General features: G+C 43.8%; 1 protein-coding gene, 1 non-coding gene and 1 pseudogene across 7 annotated transcripts in view; 2 read left to right on the forward strand and 1 right to left on the reverse strand.

Annotated features, from left to right (window-relative positions):
• Window positions 1-451: 451 nt before the first annotated feature.
• Window positions 452-23,329, forward strand: part of SLC9A8 (solute carrier family 9 member A8) — an 82,211-nt gene continuing 59,333 nt past the window's right edge. For 4 of the 6 annotated variants that reach the window (XR_001447450.3, XR_013400043.1, XM_015148788.3 and 1 more), the window contains exons 1-3: window positions 452-528; window positions 2,594-2,775; window positions 11,590-11,670. Coding sequence is in view for 4 of the 6 variants with exons in the window: in XM_015148788.3 (XP_015004274.1) it covers window positions 503-528; window positions 2,594-2,775; window positions 11,590-11,670 (289 nt within the window). In the remaining 2 variants the exon portion in view is untranslated. Of the gene's footprint in view, window positions 914-2,593; window positions 2,776-11,589; window positions 11,671-23,329 lie in introns of all 6 variants that reach the window. The other 2 variants (XM_077951983.1, XM_028828504.2) reach the window with 2 other exon arrangements.
• Window positions 16,693-16,754, reverse strand: LOC114670663 (U7 small nuclear RNA). The gene has a single exon (XR_003720360.1). It is a non-coding gene; the product is annotated as a U7 small nuclear RNA (small nuclear RNA).
• LOC713844 (cytokine-like nuclear factor N-PAC pseudogene) lies at window positions 18,439-20,141 on the forward strand (annotated as a pseudogene).

A 23,329-nucleotide genomic window follows, 5' to 3' on the forward strand; every position in this document is an offset into this window, starting at 1 on the left:
TGTCCTGTCAAGTCCAGGCGGTTATTTCTTTCCACAGCCGAAGGAAACTGAGGCTCGGGTTGCGGAAGTGTCCCCCTGGGGTCTCTCAGCTTAGGCTACAGGCTGGGCATCCCTTTTCAAACTCTTTTAGCACAGCGAAGTCGAGAGCACTGGGCGGAGGGTGCTTGCTTGCCCTCAGGGTGAGTCACAGTGACCTCACAGGAGTTTCCTCAAAACGTCCCCGGCCTGTGATGGGGAAAAGCCGGAATCTCTCGGGCCCAGGTGGTCATGTTGCCCAGGCCGGACAAGCTTCCCGAAAGCCCGGGGAGGGACTAAGAAACAGTCCTCCCACGCGCTTTCTCCCACCCTCGGGCCACTGAGACGGAGGCACAGAGGGCCGCCCCCGCGCGGCCGAGGCCCCGCCTCCCGCTCGCCCGCCCGCGCCTCCAGCGGAAGCCGGAAGCAAAAGCGGGTCCTGCTAGCCCCGCAGCTCCGAACTCGGTGGTCCTGGAAGCTCCGCTGGATGGGGGAGAAGATGGCGGAAGAGGAGTGAGTGGGCTTTTTCCCGGGCGGCAGAGGCGGCAGGGCTGGGCCCCGGCGGGTGACAGCGAGCGCCTCAGTCGGCCCTCAGGCTCCGGAAGGCGGAGCTTCTTTTGCTGGTTGGCCAGGACTGACCAAGCTGGTGCCTACGAGGGGGGCGGGATGGGCGGGCCTGGGCCCAGGTGGGCCTTGCGTTCTCTTGGAGGTCGGTCCCTCGAGCTGGGAATCCGCCGCCCAGCGCAGGCCCCCAGAGCGGCCTTGCAGAAAATGCAAACCCGTATTTACTTTCCCAGTTTTCGGTTATCTCATGGTTACTGAGCCTCTTCCGCCTCCTCCAGGAAGTCGTCCGGGTTCTCCACACCCACGTCCTACGTAGCCAGTCGTCTCCTCCTCTGTAACGATCAGTTTTCATGTCTTTCTCCTTCACTAAGTTTCGTTCAGTCATTAACTGTTAGCCATCTACTCAATTCCAGGCCCTGGGCACATGGTAGGAAAGGAGGCCGACCAGGAGCCGCTCTCTGGGAGCTTCCATTCTAGTGGGAAAAGAAGACCATAATTAGTCAAGATGGTTTCAGATCGTGATTAATTAACCCTATTTATGCCTAGTGTTCTGTTATTGGAACGCTAAGCATGTGGGAGTTATTTATATCCTACTGCTCAAGGTCATCGCCAAGGTCTGATTTTTCTCACATGTCTGCAATTCTAAAAATTGCAATCTCTGCCATGAATGGGTTAAGTGTTCCTAAGGAAGCAGAATAGAGTTAGGGTTGGGGAGTCCACTCAGGAAAAAGTGACATTCAGCAGAAACTTGAATGACCAGAAGGAGGGGTAGGAGAAGTAACATTAAGTTCAAAAGGTCTGGTTGAAGAAAGGGTTTAGTGCTTTTGAGTGACAGGCAGCATAGCTGGTGTGTAAAGAGGAGGGGGGGTTAGCTGAACAAGGGGAGTTAGGGAAGGACGATCTGTGTCCTCCAGGTACTTTTGAGCAAGTCCAAAAGTCATCTCCATACCTACAAGGCAGAGTCTGTTGCAGATTGTAGATGCCCTATCACTGTTTGTGGAATGAGTACGTGAAGATGAATAAGGAACCCCTTCATTGATACTGGACTCCTTCACCTGATAACTTTTCAAATATATTTCTTGGCCATATGGGGGTCATTTAATGTAATCAGATACTTACTGAGCAACTGCTCCATCCCAGACACTAAACAGGGCCTCAGCAGCACAAAATGAAAGAGGCAATATAGCCCAGCGATTTCAAGTTTGGGTTTTCAGTTTGATTCTGCCACTAACTGAGATGTTGGTGAAGCTTTGCAACCTCCCTGAGCCTTAGTTATGCATGGGTAAAAAAGGGAAAGTAATCATACCCAATCAGACATGTTATACCTATTAAATGAGAGGTAGTGTGTTACCTAGTTCCTGAAATGAAGCAGTGCTCAGAAAATATTAACTTTTATAGTCACAATTACAGTTATTATAACAGTATTGCACTAGTTCACAATCCCAGCACGGTGTGAAAGAGCTGTGGGAACATAAGCAGTGGAGTGGGTAAATTCGGGTGAGGTAAGATGGGGTAATAGGAGGTGACATTTGAGCCTTTTGAAATCTAAGAAAGATTTTGTAAAGTAGGGTAGGGCATGCCCAGATCAACCACTGGGCAAATTCAGGTGGCTTCTTCAACTTGCAGAAATAATGCAAGGAAAAGAATGTAAATTGGAGAAGCAAAGGTGCTAAGTAAACAATGTTGGACCTTGGAAAGTGATGAGACTCCAGTTCACCTCCCTTTTAATCCCCCAGTATTTGCCAAAGAGCAGGCAGCATTTCATGTCTCTACTAGCTCTAATTCCCTACCATTCCTGTCCTCTGTGGCTGCATTCAAAAGCACCAGAGGCCACTAGTAGTGCTGTGCAGCCAGGGATTTTCTTAGTAAGTTTCTCTCCAAGACCTGCCTGTTAGTTACAAGACTTGTGAATCCCATAAAATTCTTGGACAGCTGCTCTTTCTGGTGTGAGGTGTGTGAATTGATGTTCTGGGACCCTTTTCCATTATGTAATTATGCTTTTTATGTCCTCCAGGAGGTTCCCCAATACAACTCATGAGGGTTTCAATGTCACCCTCCACACTACCCTGGTTGTCACGACGAAGCTGGTGCTCCCGACCCCTGGCAAGCCCATCCTCCCCGTGCAGACAGGGGAGCAGGCCCAGCAAGAGGAACAGTCCAGTGGCATGACCATTTTCTTCAGTCTCCTTGTCCTAGGTGAATATGGACACTGTCATCCCCATCATCTGCCATCCCCAGTGTCTGTGTACTTGGTCTGTGTGTTTAACCCTGTCACTCCTCTTGACTGTGTCAAGTCTTCCTCCCATTTGGTTTTCATATCAAACACTGAGGGAACATGTTCAGTTTATAACATCGTAACAGGGAACTCTCTTCTTTATAAAATCATGGCGCTTAGCAAGTTCCGAAGAGCTCTTTTTTTTTTTTTTTTTTTTTTTGAGATGGAGTCTCGCTCTATCGCCCAGGCTGGAGTGCAGTGGCCAGATCTCAGCTCACTACAAGCTCTGCCTCCCAGGTTTACGCCATTCTCCTGCCTCAGCCTCCCGAGTAGCTGGGACTACAGGCGCCCGCCACCTCGCCCGGCTAGTTTTTTGTATTTTTTTTTTTAGTTGAGACGGGGTTTCACCGTGTTTCCCAGGATGGTCTCAATCTCCTGACCTTGTGATCCGCCTGTCTCGGCCTCCCAAAGTGCTGGGATTACAGGCTTGAGCCACCGCGCCCGGCGTCCGGAAGAGCTCTTAATGTAGTATCTTAGCCTTTGAAAGAAGGATTTAAAAAATTTTGGCCTAGTAGAAAGAATCTTGAGGCCTGGCGCGGTGGCTCACACCTGACATCTCAGCACTTTGGGAGACTCAGGTGGATCACTTGAGGTTAGGAAATCAAGACCAGCCTGGCCAATGTGGTGAAACCCTGTATCTACTGAAAATACAAAATTAGTTGGGCGTAGTGGCACATGCATGTAATCGCAGTTACTCAGGGGGCTGAGGCACAAGAATCACTTGAACCTGGGAGGCAGAGGTTGCAGTTAGCCGAGATCACGCCACTGCACTCCAGCCTGAATGACAGAGCGAGACTCTGTCTCAAAAAAAAAAAAAAGAATCTTGAACATCTAGTTTAATGAATTTCAGGTTCTGCTCAAAGGAGTATGCGCGTGTGCAGGGGAGGAAGGAGCAGGGGGTAGGGTGGCAGAAAGTGGGAGGAGTCAGATGGGAGAATATCTGACCCTCTGCTCCTAGCTTCAATCAGAGCAGCATTTTGTGTTCATATTTGTTAGACTTCCATGTGAATTTTATTTAACGGTTTTGCTGCTGATTGAAAGAGCAGAAATCCTTGGCCCTAGCACCCTGTTTTCCTTAACCTCTGTCATTCTCATTAACCATGGTCATGACTTTTGCCGTATCTGTGCACCACCTGTATTGTTAATTTAGTTATGTGCTATTTTTGTTTAAATGCATTCACTCTCTGAAAACTTCATTTTGGGCCAGGTGCGGTGTATCATGCTGGTAATACCAACACTTTGGGAGGCCAAGGCGGATGGATCACTTGAGGTCAGGAGTTCGAGACCAGCCTGGCCAACATGGTGAAACTCTGTCTCTACTGAAATTACAAAAATTAGCCGGGCATGGTGGTATGTGCCTGTAATCCCAGCTACTCAGGAGGCTGAGGCAGGAGAATTGCTTGAACCTGGGAGGCGGAGGCTGCAGTGAGCCAAGATCGTGCCACTATACTCCAGCCTGGGAGACAGAGTAAGGCACTGTCTTAAAGCAGGAAAAAAAAAAAAAACAAAAACTAATTTTGTTCAACCTTCTCTTTTAGTGTGTGAGGAAATTTCAGCATAGAGAAGTCAAGTGATTGTCATACTGGGCTAGTATAAGACTAGAGACTGATAACCAGGTTACCAGATAGCTGTCGAGAGGTTTCGATAAAAGACAAAAACTTAAATGCCTCCCAGAGTGCCTATAACTCCATCTCAAAAAACAAACAAAAAAGAAATCCAGTTGAAACTACACAACCACTTTTGATTAGCTAAGGAATAAATAGCTTTGAGTTTGACCCAAGTTCAAATTGTTTTTTTGTTTTTTTTGTTTTTATTTTTGAGATGGAGTCTTGCTGTTGCCCAGGCTGGAGTGCCATGGCGAGATCTCAGCTCACTGCAAGCTCCGCCTCCCAGATTCACGCCATTCTCCTGCCTCAGCCTCCCAAGTAGCTGGGACTACAGGTGCCCACCACCACGCCCAGCTAATTTTTTGTATTTTTAGTAGAGATGGGGTTTCACAGTGTTGGCCAGGATGGTCTTGATCTGCTGACCTCATGATCTGCCTGCCTCAGCCTCCCAAAGTGCTGGGATTACAGGCGTGAGCCACCGCACCTGGCCTGTAATCCCAGCACTTTGGGAGGCCAAGGCGCGTGGATCATCTAAGGTCAGGAGTTTGAGACCAGCCTGGCCAACATGGTGAAACCCCATCTCTACTAAAAATACAAAAAATTTTAGCAGGACATGGTGGTGTGCCCCTGTAACCTCACCTTCTTGGGAGGCTGAGGCAGGAGAATCACTTGAACCCTGGGAGGCGGAGGTTGCGGTGAGTCGAGATTGCACCACTGCACTCCAGCCTGAGTGACAAGAGGGAAACCATCCTCCACCCCCCAAAAAAACAAAAACAAATTCTTGTTTGAAAGTGAAACAAACATTTCATTTGCTGCTTTTCTTTAATGATACCAAAGTCATATTCCTAATGAGATTAGATCTTTTCAGAAAGTTGAAAGGTGGAACTGTTTTTTTTTTTTTTATTTCTCTGATGTGTATTAGGACTGTTTTTGAAGGAAAAGTATAACTTCTCTTACATTTATCTCTGGTAAGTGGTCAAAAATTTTAATAATACACTTGAGGCCAGCAGTTTGAGACCAGCCCGGGCAACGTAGTGAGACTCTGTCTCTATAAAAAATAAAAGATTTTAATAATACAGTCTTTTTATTTGAAATCTTAGGACTCATCCTTGTCTGTCATAGTTTCAGAAACTTTTAAACCCATACTGAAAAAGTACACAGACCAGAAGTATACAATGTCTCATATAGATTTAATACACCCTGGTAATTTTTTACCCTGTAAATGTAGTTGAATTCTATTTCTAGGGGATTACTTCAACAATGAAGGACTCTTTTTTGTTTTCTTTTTTCTTTTGCGATAGTAGTCGAAGACAAAGAAAAGCATTTCTTTTATTGATTAAGAAATCTTTAGTAGCTGAAGTCTTCCTTCAGGATTGAGGAGTATTATTAGTCTATTTACATTGCTGTCAATTTGATATGTTAGACAATATAAAAGGCAGACCTGAAAAAAAAGAAAAACAACTTTTGCAGTCACTTTTTTTTAAGGGAAATTGAAAAGTATAATAGGACTTTTAAGTAACTTCCAGGGTGTGGAGCATTTAAGATTAGCTGTACAAAACACCGCAAAACAGGTTTCTATAATGTACCTTTTATACCAGGCAAAATCCTGCCCAGTGTTAATAGTATTATCTTTGGGGCCAGAAAGGCTGAACTGTATTTAATAGTCCTGTATATTTCTCTTGGATTGTCCTCTCCAAACGGATTATAAACCTAGACTCTAGAGTCACACCAATGTTAGGTGGGTTTCATTTTCACCTAATCAGATTCTTGATAGTTTATGAGTTACTGTCTGCTTATGTGGAGGTCAGCATGTATTAGCAGAATAGAATGATGCTTTCTTTTTAAGTAAATTTGAAGGCATTGTTTCCCTGTTGCATATTATTATTTATTTCTGGTTAGATATCCAAACACTGAAAATCTTTTTTTTTTTTTTTTTTTTCCGAGATGGAATCTCATTCTATTGCCCAGGCTGGAGTACAGTGGTGAGATCTCACCTCACTGCAACTTCCGCCTCCTGAGTTCAAGTGATTTTCCTTCCTCAGGCTCCCAAGTAGCTGTGGTTACAAGTGCCCACAACCACACCCAGCTGATTTTTGTATTTTTAGTAGAGATGGTGTTTCGCCGTGTTGGCCAGGCTGGTCTTGAACTCCTGACCTCAGATGGTCCACCTGCCTCAGCCTCCCAAAGTGCTAGGATTATAGGTGTGAGCCACCACACCCAGTTCAAACAATGTAAATCTGATAATGTTTTTAAAAATTACTGTTATTCGGTAACTTACTAATTCACGAATAAATGAACTCAAATGAATTAAGGTAAATTAGCCTATAGTTTATTCTAGACCTCAGAACTCCTGACCTGGAATTTATTTGCCACATTTGGTTACTCTTTTTTTTTTTTTTTTTTGAGACGGAGTCTCGCTCTGTCTCCCAGGCTGGAGTGCAGTGGCGCGATCTCGGCTCACTGCAAGCTCCGCCTCCCGGGTTCACGCCATTCTCCTGCCTCAGCCTCCCGAGTAGCTGGGACTACAGGCGCCCACAACCGCGCCCGGCTAATTTTTTGTATTTTTAGTAGAGACGGGGTTTCACCGTGGTCTCGATCTCCTGACCTTGTGATCCGCCCGCCTCGGCCTCCCAAAGTGCTGGGATTACAGGCGTGAGCCACCGCGCCTGGCCGTGGTTACTCTTTTAGTTAATTCAAATGAAATGGTAACTTTTGTGTCCTCTAAGCACATCACAGGATTACAGTGTGTTCCTCTTTGTTGAGAAGGGATGACAAAACTCTGTAGTTACTTTTGACTTTTAGAAACTTGAAATCAGTCGACTTGCATTTAACTATTGTTGATCTTTGACTCCACAAGAAAAAATGGGGAATCATTGTTATTTACTTACACTAGATAAATAATTAACATTATTTGACACATACATTTTATGGGCCTCGAAACTTAATGGAGTTATTACAATTGATATGTGTTTTATATATTTTCCATAGTCATTACTCTAGGCATGAAAAATTGGAAGCACACCCTCCATACCACACAGTTTTTGCCCTTTCTTGCTCGGTTTTTTTCCAAGTGTACTTGAAAACATGTGCTTGTTTTTGTGTATACAGATGTATGTTCATAAGCACATACACAAACACAAATAATACATGTTTGGAGTTGCGAATTTGTTTCGACATAAATGGGGTCCTATAACTTGCCTTTTCATCTCACAGAATGTCTTGGAGATCATTGTGTTGGTGTTTTTTCTGTCTACCTCATTCTTTTTTTTTTTTTTTTTGTAGTAAAATGCACATAACATACATTTACAATTTTGAACACTTTAAAATGTACAGTTCAGCAGCATCTAGTACATTCACAATGTTGTGCAGCCATCACTACTATCTACTTTCAGAACATTTTCTTCACCCCAAAAGAAAACCATTAAAAGCAGTCGTTTCCCATCCCTCCCTCTTCTAGTCCTTGGCAACCACTATTCTGCTTTCTGTCTCTAGGAATTTGCCTATTTACAATACTTCGTATAAATGAAACCATTTATATGTGGTCTTTTGTGTCTAGTTTCTATTACTTAGCATAATGTTCTCAAGATTCATGTTATAGCGTATATTAGAATTGCATTCTTTTTTATGGCTGAGTAATATTCCACTGTATGGATATACCACATGATGTTTATTCATTCATCAGTGAACATTTGGATTGTTTCTACCTTTGGGCTATTGTGAATACTTCTGCAGTGAGCATTTCTGTACAGGCTTTTGTGTGGATAAATGTTTTTATTTCTTTTGGATATATACCTACAAGTGGAATTGCAGAGTCAAATGGTTACTCTGTGTTTAACTTTCTCAGAAACTAGCAAATGTTTTCCACAGGGGCTGCACCATTTTACAAGGGTTCCAATTTCTCCATGTTCTTGCCAACACTTATTTTCTGGTTTAAAAAAAAATGATAGACTGGGTGTGGTGGCTTATACCTGCAATCTCAGCACTTTGGGAGGCTGAGGTGGGCAGATCACTTGAGGCCAGGAGTTCGAGACCAGCCTGGCAATATGGCGAAACCCTGTCTCTACTAAAAATACAAAAAAATTAGGTGGGCATGGACGTGGTGGCATACACCTGTAGTCCTAGCTATTTGGGAGGCTGAGGCACTAGAATCATTTGAATCTGGGAGGTGGAGGTTGCAGTGAGCTGAGATCGTACCACTGCACTCCAGCCTGGGTGACAGAGCGAGACTCTGTCTCAGGGGAAGAAAAAACGTATAGCTATCCTAGTGGATATGAAATTGGTTTTTGTTTTTGTTTTTGTTTTTGTTTTTTTTTGAGATGGAGTCTTGCTCTGTCTCCCAGGCTAGAGTGCAGTGGCATGATCTTGGCTCACTGCAGCCTCTGCCTCCTGGGTTCAAGTGATTCTCCTATCTCAGCCTCCCATGTAACTGGGATTATAGGTGTGCACTACCACACCCTGCTAATTTTTGTGTTTTTAGTAGAGATGGCATTTCACCATGTTGGCCAGGCTGGTCTTGAACTCCTGACCTCAGGTGATCTGCTTGCCTCGGCCTCCCAAAGTGCTGGGATTACAGGTGTGAGCCACTGCACTCACTGTATTTTTTTTAAAAATCTTACATGTCCTTCCAGTGAATCATTGTATTTTGATTTTAGTTTCCCTAGTGACTGTTGATGTTGAGCATCTTTTGTCTATTCATGTCCTATGCCCATTTAAAAGCTGTGGTGTTTGGCTGGGCGTGGTGGCTCACACCTGTAATCCCAGCACTTTGGGAGGCCGAGGCGGGTGGATCACGAGGTCAGAAGATTGAGACCATCCTGGCTAATACGGTGAAACCCCGTCTCTACTAAAAAATACAAAAAATTAACCAGGCATGGTGGCAGGTGCCTGTAGTCCCAGCTACTCTGGAGGCTGAGGCGGGAGAATGGCGTGTACCCGGGAGGCAGAACTTGCAGTGAGCCGAGATTGTGCCACTGCACTCAAGCCTGGGTGACAGAGCAAGACTCCGTCTCAAAAAAAAAAAAAAAAAAAGCTGTGGTGTTTGTCTCTTGGCTGTTGAGTTTAAGAGTTCTTTATATATTGTGGATACTACACCCTTATCAGATACATGATTTGCAAATATTTTCTCCCCTTCTATGGATTGTCTTTTCTGACTTTATTCTTTTTAATGGCTGAAAGCTATTACTTGGCATTGATGAACCTTATATTTACCTCTTTCTGTAGTAGACAGTTCCCCCCTTTGCTCTTAAAGCTGCAAAGAGTTGTTTGATCTGTGTATGAGAATAACTTAAATTTTTAAAAATCTAGCTTGGTACAAAGGAAGAGCAGAAACTGGTTCAACTCTCTTGGTCTATTTTCTGTCCACTTACGTGCTTATTTGCCTTTTTTTGTTTTGTCTAGACATTGAGCATGTTCATTAGTCACATGTTATGTTTATGCACTGGAACTTTTTTCTTGCCCTTAGTATTTAATGTAGGATTTCTAACTAGGTTAAATATTTCTATAAAAATAACACCACAGATTGATAGTTTAAAGCGCAAAATGAAAAGAGGACAAAATGTCTACATTTACAACACTCTGGCCACCTGGTGCTTTTTGGTGGGATTAAATAAACCTCATTTGTCAGTGCAGCCTCTGAGTGTGACCAGTTAACAGCCATGTGGATTGTTTAAACAGTTCCATGAAAAAAATAACAAAATTAATTTTAGTCCTGTTAATAAATACTGGGGTTGATGAGCTGGTATACTATCTAGGTGCCCAATAAAAGAAAGAGACATGCATACTAACATTTGGATTAGGAAATTACATTCAGGAATAATTTTTGTGAAATACCTTATTTTTTTGGGTGGGGGGCAGAAATATCCCTTTCAAATCATTTTATTTTACATCTTCTTATTTTCTTTCATGACAACACCTCTGTGAAGAAAGTTAGACATTATTGTATTTTGGAGGTTGAGGAGTGAAGACATCCAGCCAGGAGGGAGGTGGTGGGGTACACTGTGGTTAAGAGCACAGATTTGGAATCTGACTCAATACTGCAGCACCTACCAGTGGTGTGACAGGTGCTGTGATGTCTTGAAGCCTCAGTTTTCTGATCTGTAATCAGAGAAGATAGTGGTAATGACAGCTAGTTCAGAGGGGAGCTGGAGGATTAAATGAGAGAGTAGTTGGGGTGTTCAGCCTAGTTCATGGCTCATGGGAAGCCCTCAGCCAATGAGAATGGCAGGACACAGCTGCACCCAGCTGCGGAGCAGGAGTGTTCCATATTCAGATCTCTGATGTTCTTGTCACCGAACCAAAGTGTTTACTTTTTCCTGTTTGTAAAACCCTCACTTCCCTCCATGTTAAGAGCCAGTCACATGGTGGCAAACTAATTTGTGTCAATGCAATCTGTTGTAGTTACATTTATGTAAAAGTGATTGATTTCATTGACTTCCTCTTCACCACATAGAGTGTTCTAGTTGATAATCACTTCCAAAAAGTTGAAGACCATTTCTCAGAATCAGAAAAATTTGAATAATTTTAAATGATTATATAAGGTTTAATAGCTTATGTAAAAAAATAGATTTCTGGCTGGGCACTGTGGCTCACACCTGTAATCCCAGCACTTTGGGAGGCCAAGGTGGATGGATTGCTTGAGCCCAAGAGTTGGAGACCAGCCTGTGCAACGTGGCGAAACCCCGTCTCTACTGAAAGTACAAAAAAAATTAGCTGTGTGTGGTGGCATGTGCCTGTAGTCCCAGCTACTTGGAAGGCTGAGATGGGAGAATCACCTGGGCCCGGGAAGTTGAGACTGCAGTGAGCCTAGATCATACCACTACACTCCAGCTTGGGTGACACAGTGAGACTCTGTCTCAAAAAAAGTAGATTTCTGTTCCTTTTCCAATAACTACTGGAAAACAAAGTAGTTCAGGCAGACAAAGAAGTATGGAGAAAATATAATAAACATTGTAAATGTACCTCCAGTTTAAGAAATGAGACATGAAAAGCACAGCTGAAGTTCACTGTGTTATTCCACTTGTCCATTTCTGTGAGGACCCCCCAGAGATACCACTGACTGGAACTTGGTGTTTATCATTCAAAATTGGGTGTTTTTTTAAAACAATATCTTATTTTTTTTTTTGTCTACAGCTATCTGCATCATATTGGTGCATTTACTGATCCGATACAGATTACATTTCTTGCCAGAGAGTGTTGCTGTTGTTTCTTTAGGTAAGTATGTATTGGTGATTCCATGATGAAAGCAGTAACAGTAACTACCATTTTTTGAGTACCTCTTTAGTGCCAGGAACCACAAGAGATGCATCACATCCCTGATCTCATTTAATCCTCGCTGCAACCTGCCCTAAGGGTGTTATGATCCCATTTTACAGATGAGGACACTGGGGTTCAAGAAGGGTAGTGACCTCCTAAAGGTCATGTAGAAGCCTAAAGGCCATACAGCTCTGTACAGCTCAAAGGCCCTTTCTTAGCCTTTTACTTCTGGTAGAACTACCCTTGGGGAACATTGACCTCTACTGCTAGGCTGGGCTGACATCCAACTCAGTAATGACACTTCATAGAATCACTCAATTTTATAGACAGAAGGGACTCTGACTTTACGGTTTAGGAGGAACCTTCAATGGCTCACTTAATGCCAGAGTCAGATCTAAAGTCTTCAGAGAGCATTCCACTCTATCCCACTTACATTTCTGTTTTGTTTCCTGTGCCAATTAACTGTTGAGATCTAGTTGCAGTGAATGAACCCATGTAATAACAGGTGTGAATGCACACACAAGTTCATTGAAGTGGTTAGTGAAGGAAGAAGGCAGGGAATTTCAGTAAGTGTAAGATCAAGGCTGAAATGGGGTGGAGACATGTAAGGCACAGTAAATAAAGTCTTAGGTCAGCCAAAGCTTTTTATCAGTTTATTATATTATAGTCACTTTTACTAGTTTCCACTTGCCTACTGATGGTATTTAATTTTTCCTGATCACCGCTGATGTTTAGAAGTTAACTTTGATTGCCTGGTAGATCTTTAGTGGAGTAGTAATTCTTTCACAGGATAGTTATTGTTAAGATTAGCTTTGGAAATGATTGTTCAGACTCTGTTCGCTAGCCTCCCCATCCTCCCATCACCCCAGCAGTCCTACTACCCTGGTTCAGAGTCTCCTGTATTTTCGCTGGACTTCAGTACGAAGTGCCAGATCCTGGCTTGTGAGGCTTCACATTGTCATCTCATTTATGCCTTATGAGCTCCAGGTGATACCATATTTTAAGGAATGAGCACCACTGGATAGTGTTGACCTTCAGTACAGGTTTGGAAACCAGTTTTACTCAAAAAGTTCGTGTTCTCCGGTGAAACCCCGTCTCTACTAAAAATACAAAAAATTAGCCGGGCGCGGTGGCGGGCGCCTGTAGTCCCAGCTACTCAGGAGGCTGAGGCAGGAGAATGGCGTGAACCCCGGAGGCGGAGCTTGCAGTGAGCCGAGATCGCGCCACTGCACTCCAGCCTGGGCGACAGAGCGAGACTCCGTCTCAAAAAAAAAAAAAGTTCGTGTTCTCTTTTTAGCATGCTTTTTAGCAATATATCTTGGTAGATTCTAACAGCCTTAGCTAATAAGATAGTCCTAGAGCTCCAAGAATAGGAGGCTTGCTCGTTAACATTCCTTTCTGGCCAGGTGCGGTGGCTCACGCCTGTAATCCCAGCCCTTTGGTAGGCTGAGGCGGGCGGATCACGAGGTCAGGAGATCGAGACCACCCTGGCTAACACAGTGAAACCCCGTCTCTACTAAAAATAAAAAAAAATTAGCCGGGCGTAGTGGCAGGCGCCTGTAGTCCCAGCTACTCGGGAGGCTGAGGCAAGAGAATGGCGTAAACCCGGGAGGCGGAGCTTGCAGTGAGCTGAGATCGCGCCACTGCACTCCAGCCCGGGCGGCACAGCGAGACTCCGTCTCAAAAAAAAAAAAAAAAAAAAAAGAACATTCGTTTCTGCTATTAGGCATATTGAAAAGAACCTCTGTGACTAATACCCATCATTCTGGGGCATTCGGTAAAGGCTTTAAGAACTACTCCAAGGAATTTACAGTTGTGTGGTCAGTTTTACAGCTTCTTAAGGAAATTTGCTTTGAAAATTATAGTTGGTGTGTATTTAGATATTATGCACATGAAAATTAAAATGATAATTCTTATAATTTGGTTTAGAATTTCAAGCTCCTCATGTTTCTTGAATGTTTGGGTAACTGCAGCTTGCTGAACACCAGTGCTTCTATTAGGACTTAGAGCAGACATTGTTGGTTGCTTACCAAAGAGTCATTTCCCCCTTCTTCCTTGAAAATAGAACCCCAATTTTGATCAGGTATCTTGCCAGAGTGTGCTTGAGGAAGATAGGCCTCTCCAAGTCAGGATTGGTCTTTGCCATCATGTTAATTTCACTCTTCTTTGCCAATGATTGGTTGAGAGGGGTGGAGGTGGCAAGGCAGTGTAAAACCCGTTTCTGGCAAGTGACACCAAGGTGAAATGTGATGAGGTAGTGAGTACTGGATGGAAAATGTTTTCCTCTCCGATAGTAATGAGAAATTTCCCCTTCATTTCTTTGATGCTGCTGAATGAGGGTGTGATGCCTAGTGGACTGGTAGCCATCTTGCAACTACTGTGGCTCAAACACAAAAGCCAGAGTGCTAAGGATTGCCAGGGGGACAGATGGGAATCCCAGATTATTGATAGCATTGTTGCTTTGTTGAATTGATAGCCCTGAAACTTCCTATCTTAGTGCTACCTTTTATATGAGATAATAAACATCTATTAGCTGTTGTTGACTTAGAATAAAGAAAAAAATCAAAACAAGCATATTGTTTAAGCCATTTTTAGTCTAAATTCTTTTACTTGCAACTAAAAGCATCTTAACTAACATAGAACTCTTTGCATTCAAGGGACAAAACCCAATTCAGAAGAAATTGGCCAGGCACAGTGGCTCACACCTATAATCCCAGCATTTTGGGAGGCCGAGGTGGACGGATTGCCTGAGGCCAGGAGTTTGAGACCAGCCTGGCCAACATGGTGAACCCCCCATCTCCACTAAAAATAGAAAAATTAGCTGGGCATGGTGGCAGGTGCTTGTAATCCCAGCTATCCTGGAGGCTGAAGCAGTAGAACCACTTGAGTCCGGGAGGTGGAAGTTGCACTGAGCCCCGGTCACGCCAGGACACTCCAGCCTGGGTGACAGAGCAAGACTCCGTCTCAAAACAAACAAACAAACAAACAAAAAAATTGGTAAGGGTAGGGGCGCACACCTCTTGACTCAGATAACTGGCAAAACTACGGGTAGTATTAGCTTGAGACAGCTGAATCAGGTCTCCTGGACTCAGTTCTTCTCCATGCCTCAGCAGTGAATCCCTTTTCCCCGGCTTCACTGTCAGGCAGGCTCTCTCGCTGTGGTACTCTGATCCGCTCTCAGACAGGCTCTTGGTGTGGTAAGCCCTTAAAGCAGTAACTGCAGTGTAAGAGAGGACCTCCTCTTCTTTCTGGCACCAAAAGTTGCAGGATGAACTCTGACCACCTGGTGACCTCAGAATTGGGAGTGGGGTGGAATGGTGTTGGGAGTCAGCCAGAGCTCTCCATCTACAAGATTCATTTCTTCACTGATGTTGCAGAAATAATTGTAGCCTGCATAACCAGGTCTTGGGAGAAGTGATGGAAGGGCAGTGTTGCCTTCAATACTTCCTTGCTAACTGAGGTCACTGGAAACCCAACAGCACTTCCAGGGAGAGCGCTGAGGTCCAGAAAGTACTTTTTAAAAATTATATTAGAGGACATTTGGTTAGAATTTGCAAATGCTGACTTAGCTATCAAAGTAATTCTGTATTTCATAAAGCTAAAGAAATTGAAGGAAAACTTTTTTTCTCAGCTGGAGCAAAGTCTAACAAAATATTGAGATATCTACCATTTCAAGAATTTCCAACTTTTGTGCCAAAAAAGAATCTAGATGAAGTTGCCAGAGAAAGTAGGGTTTTCATTTTTTGGGGGATACATTTTCCCCTCCTGCCAGAAGTTGCTTTGTAGCTTGCAGTCATTTCGAGACATTATTGGTCTTTTGCTTTATAGTTAGGTGTTCAGCGTTCCTAAGAAATTGTCAGGATACAAAAGGACCATCTGCACTCCAAAAGCACATGTCCCCCACTTCTACTTTACTGTATTTTTAAAGGAGCGTCTGTCTGGCCACTTTTCATTCACTATAAAAATATAGTATCAACCTGAAGTTCTAAAGAGTTCCTTGGCCCTTGTTCAAAGCTTTCAGGATACTTTCTATACTTTATGGAATTCTGTAGTTTGGGCCTTTTAAAAACTAATTTCTTTTGCACAGTTAAACAACGACTATACATAGAAAAAAGAAAAATCCTGTTTATTGACAATTGTTTTTATCTTGTTTCATTCTCTTCCAGTCCATGAGTAGACATGTCCATATGTATTAGATGACTTTATATAGTTTAATTTGAGTTTATATCATTTTTTTGTGTTCTTTCCATGTATTAGTTGAGTTCACCTATTTATTTATTTATCTTTTTTTTCAGACAGAGTCTTGTTCTGTCACCCAGGCTGGAGTGCAATGGCGTGATCTCAGCACACTGCAATCTCCGCCCCCAGATTCAAGCGATTCTCCTGCCTCAGCCTCCCAAGTATCTGGGATTACAGGCACATGCCACCATGCGCGGCTAATTTTTGTATTTTTAGTGGAGACAGGGTTTCACTATGTTGGCCAGGCTAGTCTCGAACTCCTAACCTCAAGTGATCTGCCTGCCTCAGCTTCCCAAAGTGCTGGGATTACAGGCATGAGCCACTGTGCCCGGCCCATATTTATTTTTTACTGGCTGTATAATGCTGATTCATGTGTATATTTTAGGCTAAAATTTGTAAGGAATGAAAATGAGGCTGGGTTCAGTGGCTCACGACTGTAATCCCAGCACTTTGGGAGGCCGAGGTGGGCAGATCACCTGAGGTCAAGAGTTCAAGAACAGCCTGGCCAACATGGCGAAACCCCATCTCTACTAAAAATAACAAAAATTAGCCAGGCGTGGTGGTGCGTGCCTGTAATCCCCACTACTCGGGAGGCTGAGGCAGGAGAATCACTTGAACCTGGGAGGCAGAGGTTGCAGTGAGCTGAGATCATGCCATTGCACTCCAGCCTGCGCAACAAAAGTGAAACTCCGTCTCAAAAAAAACCACAAAAAAAGCAATTTTTTTTTTTGGTGGGGGTACGGGGGCTTTCCAACAAAAACCGGAAAGGCTGCTAGACAAATTCTGAAAGAGCTGTAACTGGCCAAAAGTACTATCCTTAAAAAACAAAAAAAAAGGGCCGGGCGCGGTGGCTCAAGCCTGTAATCCCAGCACTTTGGGAGGCCGAGGCGGGCGGATCACAAGGTCAGGAGATCAAGACCACAGTGAAACCCCGTCTCTACTAAAAATACAAAAAAAAAATTAGCCGGGCGCGGTGGCGGGCGCCTGTAGTCCTAGCTACTCAGGAGGCTGAGGCAGGAGAATGGCGTGAATCCAGGAGGCGGAGCTTGCAGTGAGCCGAGATCGCGCCACTGCACTCCAGCCTGGGCAACAGCGTGAGACTCCGTCTCAAAAAAAAAAAAAAAAAAAAAAAAAAAAACCGAAAAAAAATTAAAATCTTTTAGTAAAAAACAAGAAGGAATAGAATAGAATTAAATAGCACAAACATGGTTTAAAAAGTTGTGACAGAGGAGTACTTTTGTATATTCTATTTACCCATTGATTCAATCAAATCTAGTTTGTAAGTTAGATCACAGTTTTTCTAATGATCAGCAGTATTAAGGTTAAACTTTGGCAACTGAAAGTCAAACTTCCAGCCCTCCACTTATAACCCTAATCTGGCCTTTTCTCGCTCTAAAATAAAGTGAAGGCTGAGGTAGGAAAATCACTTGAATCCAGTAGACAGAGGTTGCAGTGAGCCAAGATTGTGCCATTGCACTCCAGCATGGGTGACAGAGTGAGACTGTCTGAAATAAATAATAATAATAATGTATTAATGTATTAATATATTTTACACATTAGCACAGTGCGTGGCACACATTATGGACGTGTGTGTGTGCGTGTATGCATTTCTTTCTTTTTTTTTTTTTTTTTTTGAGATGGAGTCTCGCTGTGTCGCCCAGGCTGTAGTGCAGTGGTGGGATCTCTGCTCACTGCAAGCTCCGCCTCCCGGGTTCACGCCATTCTCCTGCCTCAGCCTCCAGAGTAGTTGGGACTACAGGTGCCCGCCATGGCGCCCGGCTAATTTTTTGTATTTTTAGTAGAGACGGGGTTTCACTGTGGTCTCAATCTCCTGACCTTGTGATCCACCTGCCTTGGCCTCCCAAAGTGCTGGGATTACAAGCATGAGCCACCACAACCGGCCGCATTTATTTCTTTTTAACACGGTGCAAATACATAGGTGTGTATACGTGTATATATATATATATTTTTTTTTTTTTTTTTGAGAGAGAGAACTTGTGTTGGGATTCTACATTTTGTAACCTGATTATTAATACATTTGAGGATGTTTTTGGTGGCCCATGCGTCGGGGATGGTTGGGTAGTAAGATGGGGGCTGTGAGTTCGCTGTTCAGCAACTTGATGTGGGGGAAACTCGGCTGGTATCCTCCTTCACCAGGAAAGATCGTTAAGTCACCGAAGGACTTGAAGAAACCTCATGGGACCAGGTGCGGTGGCTCACGCCTGTAATCCCAGCACTTTGGGAGGCTGAGGTCGGTGGATCATGAGATCAGTAAATTGAGACCATCCTGGCTAACATGGTAAAACCCCATCTCTACTAAAAATACAAAAAATGAGCCGGGTGTGGTGGCGGGCACCTGTAGTCCCAGCTACTCGGGAGGCTGAGGCAGGAGAATGGCATGAACCCAGAAGGTAGAGCTTGCAGTGAGCCGAGATCGCGCCACTGCACTCCAGCCTGGGAGACAGAGTGAGACTCCGTCTCAAAAAAAAAAAAAAGGGAACTTCATGGAAAGAAATGCTTCTTTGTGAAATTTTTTTGGAACATAAGATCATGCCTGGATTAAAGTGAAACAGCTGAAGCCATATCATGCTCATAAAGAGGGAATGATAAAGATTAACAAGGATAAACGATTCCAGCAAGCGGTGGATGCCGCCAAGGAGTTTCTCAGGAGAGCCCAAAGGGAAAGATCAGACATCATCCCACAATTCTGCTGATGACAAGAATCGGCTTAATTTCAGTGAGGAGAGAAGTAGGCCCAACTCAGGTGATAAGAAGTGCAAACTTAGCCTGTCTGAAGGGAAAGCGAAAAAGATCATGGGAGAAGGGAAAAAGAGGGTGTCTTCGGGCTCTTCAGAGAGAGGCTCCAAATCCCCTCTGAAAAGAACCCAAGAGCAAAGTCCCCAGAAGCGGGGTTAGCCCCCAAGGGATTAGAAGAATGTCACCATCCCGAAGTCCAGTACCTTGAGGTGGATGATGGCCAGACCAATGGCCGCATTTAAATGGACCAGAAGTGAGCCTGTTAAAGATGCAGATCCTCATTTCCATCATTTCCTGCTAAGCCAAACAAAAGCCATCTCTGTCTGTTACCAGGCAATCACAAAGAAGTTGAAAATATGTAAAGAGGAAACTGGTTCCATCTCCATCCGGGCAGCTGACAGCAGGGCTGTGAATGGCAGCATCACAACAAAAAGATAGGATTTGGGGGCCTTGGTCTCATGGGAAGTGGCATCGTCTCCAGCTTGCTAAAAATGGGTCACACGGTGACTGTCTGGAACTGCACTGCCAAGAAATGTGATTTGTTCATCTAGGAGGGGGCCTACTTGGGAAGAACGCCTGCTGAAGTCCTGTCAACCTGTGGCACCACTTTCGCCCATGTGTTGGATCCCAAGGCAGCCAAGGACCTGGTGCTGGGCCCCAGTGGTATGCTGCAAGGGATCCACCCTGGAGAGTGCTACGTGGACATGTCAACATTGGACGCTGACATAGTCACTGAGCTGGCCCAGGTGATTGTGTCCAGGTCAGGGAGCGGGGGCGCTTTCCAGAAGCCTCCATCTCAGGGAATCAGCAGCTTTCTAATCAAGGGATGTTGGTGATCTTAGCAGCTGGAGACAGGGGCCTATATGAGGACTGCAGCAGCTGCATCCAGACAATGGGGAAGACCTCCTTTTTCCTAGGTGAAGTTGGCAACGCAGCCAAGATGATGCTGATCATGAACATGGTCCAAGGGAGCTTCATGGCCATGATCACTGAGGTGCTGACCCTGGCCCGGGTGACAGATCAGTCCCAGCAGACACTCTTGGACATCCTCAATCAGGGACAGTTGGCCAGCATCTTGCTAGACCAGAAGTGCCAAAATATCCTGCAAGGAAACTTTAAGCCTGATTTCTACCTGAAATACATGCAGAAGGATCTCTGCTTAGCCATTGTACTGGGCAACGCGGTTAACCATCCGACTCCCGTGGCAGCTGCAGCCAACAAGGTGTACAAAAGAGCCAAGGCACTAGACCAGTCCGACAATATGTCCACCGTGTCCCAAGCCTACATACACTAAACCATCGGACCCCCCGCCCCAGCCCTCTAGTCTCTTTCTTTCTGTCTGTCTGTCCCTTCTTTGGCTCAGACCCAGCCTGACCAAAAACACGCATTTCTTAGGCTCAGCTCTTGATACGGAAATGAGTGTCTTCACTCCGGCAGCATCATGGTCTTCCATGCTTTCTGGACCCAGGGTCTGTCGCGGGGGAAGAGAACTGGGCCTGACCTACCTGAACTGACTGACCCTCTGAGGTGGGTCTGGGACATCCTCGAGGCCCTAGCATTTCTCCTTGGATAGGGGACCAGAGGGTGCTTGGGATGTTGCATAAGAACAGGAAGTCACCCAAGGGATGTCAATTTCTTATCCCTCTGCCTGGGTTGGATTTTCCAAAATCATAACTTGCAGAAGGCCAGCACTTATGGTGGAATATATAATCATAAGACAGCCACACTGGGGCAGGGTCCCTCCCCTCTCCCCACTCATGGCTTTGACCCTTTAACAGTTTAGAACCTGGGTTAGAGAATTGCAGAAGATGAGGTGGGAGGGCAGGGAAGATGCCTGTCAGGTTTTTAGCACAGGTCATTTCACTGAGATTTTGAAACATTTCTGTTTGAACACAAAGCCTGTTCTAGTCCTGGCAGGATACATTCTGAGGGTGGGGGTGGAGAAAGATGTGGTAATGTAACCGGTTAGTCAGTGTTGTCTTAATATTGTTGACAATTCTGTAAAGTTCCTTTTTATAAATATTTGTTAAGCTGTTTCACCTTTGTTTTGAAATCCTTCCCCTTTTATTGGAGACATAGTCTTACTGTGTCCCCCAGGCTGGAGTACAATGGCGTGGTCTCAGCTCACTGCAACTTTCCCCTCCGGGTCTAAGTGATTCTCCCACCTCAGCCTCCCAAGTAGCTGGGACTACAGGCACATGCCACCACATTCGGCTAATTTTTGTGTTTTTAGCAGAAACGGGGTTTCACTTATGTTGGCCAGGCTGGTCTCAAACTCCTGACCTCGTAATCCGCCCGCCTCAGCCTCCCAAAGTGCTGGGATTACAGGTGTGAGCCACCGTGCCCAGCCAACCCTTCCCTTTTAAGCAGAAAATGTGACACTTGTGAAAAAGCTTGTAAGAAAGCACCTCCCCTTTTTTTTTTTTCCCTTTAAACCTTTAAATGACAAATCTAGGTAATAGGGTTGTGAATTTTTATTTTTGCTTTGTTTTTAATGGACACTTGTCTTTCAGAACAGGATTGTGTGATAATGTGTAAATGGTGAAAACAAAACATGATTTTGCACAATTAACAAAACTACTGCAAGAAAAATAAAACATTTCTTGGTAACAAAAAAAATTAATACATTTGAAACATTTTTCATGTAACCTTACTGACCAGGAATATTTATGTTTTACAGTCATAATGGTAGCCCTGCAGTGCACTCTGGGAGTGAGCAAGCGAGCATTGGCAGTTCATTGTAGTAGTGTAGGCAGCCTGTGTCTTTAGCATGATGAGGTGGTAGGATGCACCCGAGCCAGCGGGCCAGCATCCTTGGTGGCTCTAAGCTCTCAGAAAAGCTATTTAAACTCTCTGAGCTTTCCTACAATGTTCTTTTGAGGATTAGAAGTAATTGAAAGTGACAAATCCTGAAAGAAGAAGCTCAACAAATAATCATTAATTGCTCCTGATCCTCTGAATGAATTGAGGGGTGTCCTTAATTAGGTGTATGCACAAAGATCAACTGGGAGCAAAGGAAAATGTTAGAACTTGTGTTTCTGTTTATTTTTAACCTCACTCGTTTACAATTTCTGTTTTTTTGTGAATATTTTAAAATATTGGCTGGGTACAGTGGCTTATGCCTATAATCCCAGCACTTTGGGAGGCTGAGGCAGGCGGATCACCTGAGGTTGGGAGTTCAAGACCAGCTTGGCCAACGTGGTGATGTCTCTACTAAAAATACAAAAATTAGCCGGGCGTGGTGGCGCACGCTTGTAGTATTAGCTTTTCTCTCTCTCTCTCTCTCTCTACATATATATGTATACACACACACACAATATATATATACATGCTATATATATACACTGTATATATACTGTATGTATAATATCTGGTGATGAGTTGTGTGATATACATTCATTTTCTCTGTTGAGTAGATTGACCTAACTTTGAACCTAACTTTGAACCTCAATCTTAAGAGGTAAAGTAGTAGTTTGCCAATTTAATGCTGCACAAAGGATTATTTAAGTAATAACAACAATAATAATATCACATCGTATCTGACAAAACTTCCTAGCACATCATAAATAATAATAAGACACAGGCTTGGGCAATAGAATAATTACTGATTTTCAAATGTAACTGCTTCATGTGTGGTTATAAACGAGGTAATCATGGCATTAAGGTTTGGTATACGTTTAGAAAGGAAAAAAAAAGCTGAGGTTTTAGTAAAGCAGAAAAACACTAAGCTTTAAAAATGAAGCCTGAAACCATGGAAAGAGGTTTAACTTCCCTAGTAATCAGGATAATTGCTGAATGCAAATTGAATGCAAATACAAATTGAAACATTAAAGTACAATGTATTGCCCACCATGTTGGCAGAAATGTTAACATCTGATGATTATCTAGCGCGACTGGAGATGTGGGACGCTTTCTTATGGAAGTGTAAGTCAGTACAACCACTTTGGAGGATAATTTGGCAACATTTTCAGAGTTAAAAATGCTCATGCTTTGTAAACCTGCCATTTGTAGTCTCTGGATCTGCCCTAGGGAGATAGTCTTGGGTTTTTTTTTTTTTTTTTTTTGTGAATGTCTTCCACAGGGAGATACTCTTAACACAAAGTGGCATGTACAAGCGTGTTCAATGCAGCACCACTATTAATAGCAAACAGTTGGAGGCACCCATCAGTGGGGGAATGGTTAAAAAGGTTGTTATTTTTTTTTTTAAGTGCAATGTAATTCACATATGATAAATTTCACCATCTTAAAGTGCACAATTCAGAGTTTTTTAGTATATTCACAGAGTTGTACTACTATCACCTCTAAATAATTCCAGAACATTTTCATTACCCCAAAAAGAAACTAATACCCATTAGCAGTCACTCCCCATTTCTCCCTTCTCCCTTCTCCCATCCCCTGGAAACCACCAATCTACTTTCTGTCTCTGAATTTGCGTGTCCTGGACATTTAATATAAAGAAATGGAATCATACAATCTGTGGTACTTTTTATTTGGCAACAGCTTTATTGAGATGTGCTTCACATATCACACAATTCACCTTTTTCTTTTTGCGGGGGATGGAGTCTTGCTCTATGGCCCAGGCTGGAGTGCAGTGTTACAATCTCAGCTCACTGCAACCTCC

This window comes from Macaca mulatta, chromosome 10, assembly GCF_049350105.2.
Source record: "Macaca mulatta isolate MMU2019108-1 chromosome 10, T2T-MMU8v2.0, whole genome shotgun sequence".
Taxonomy (NCBI): Eukaryota; Metazoa; Chordata; class Mammalia; order Primates; family Cercopithecidae; genus Macaca; species Macaca mulatta.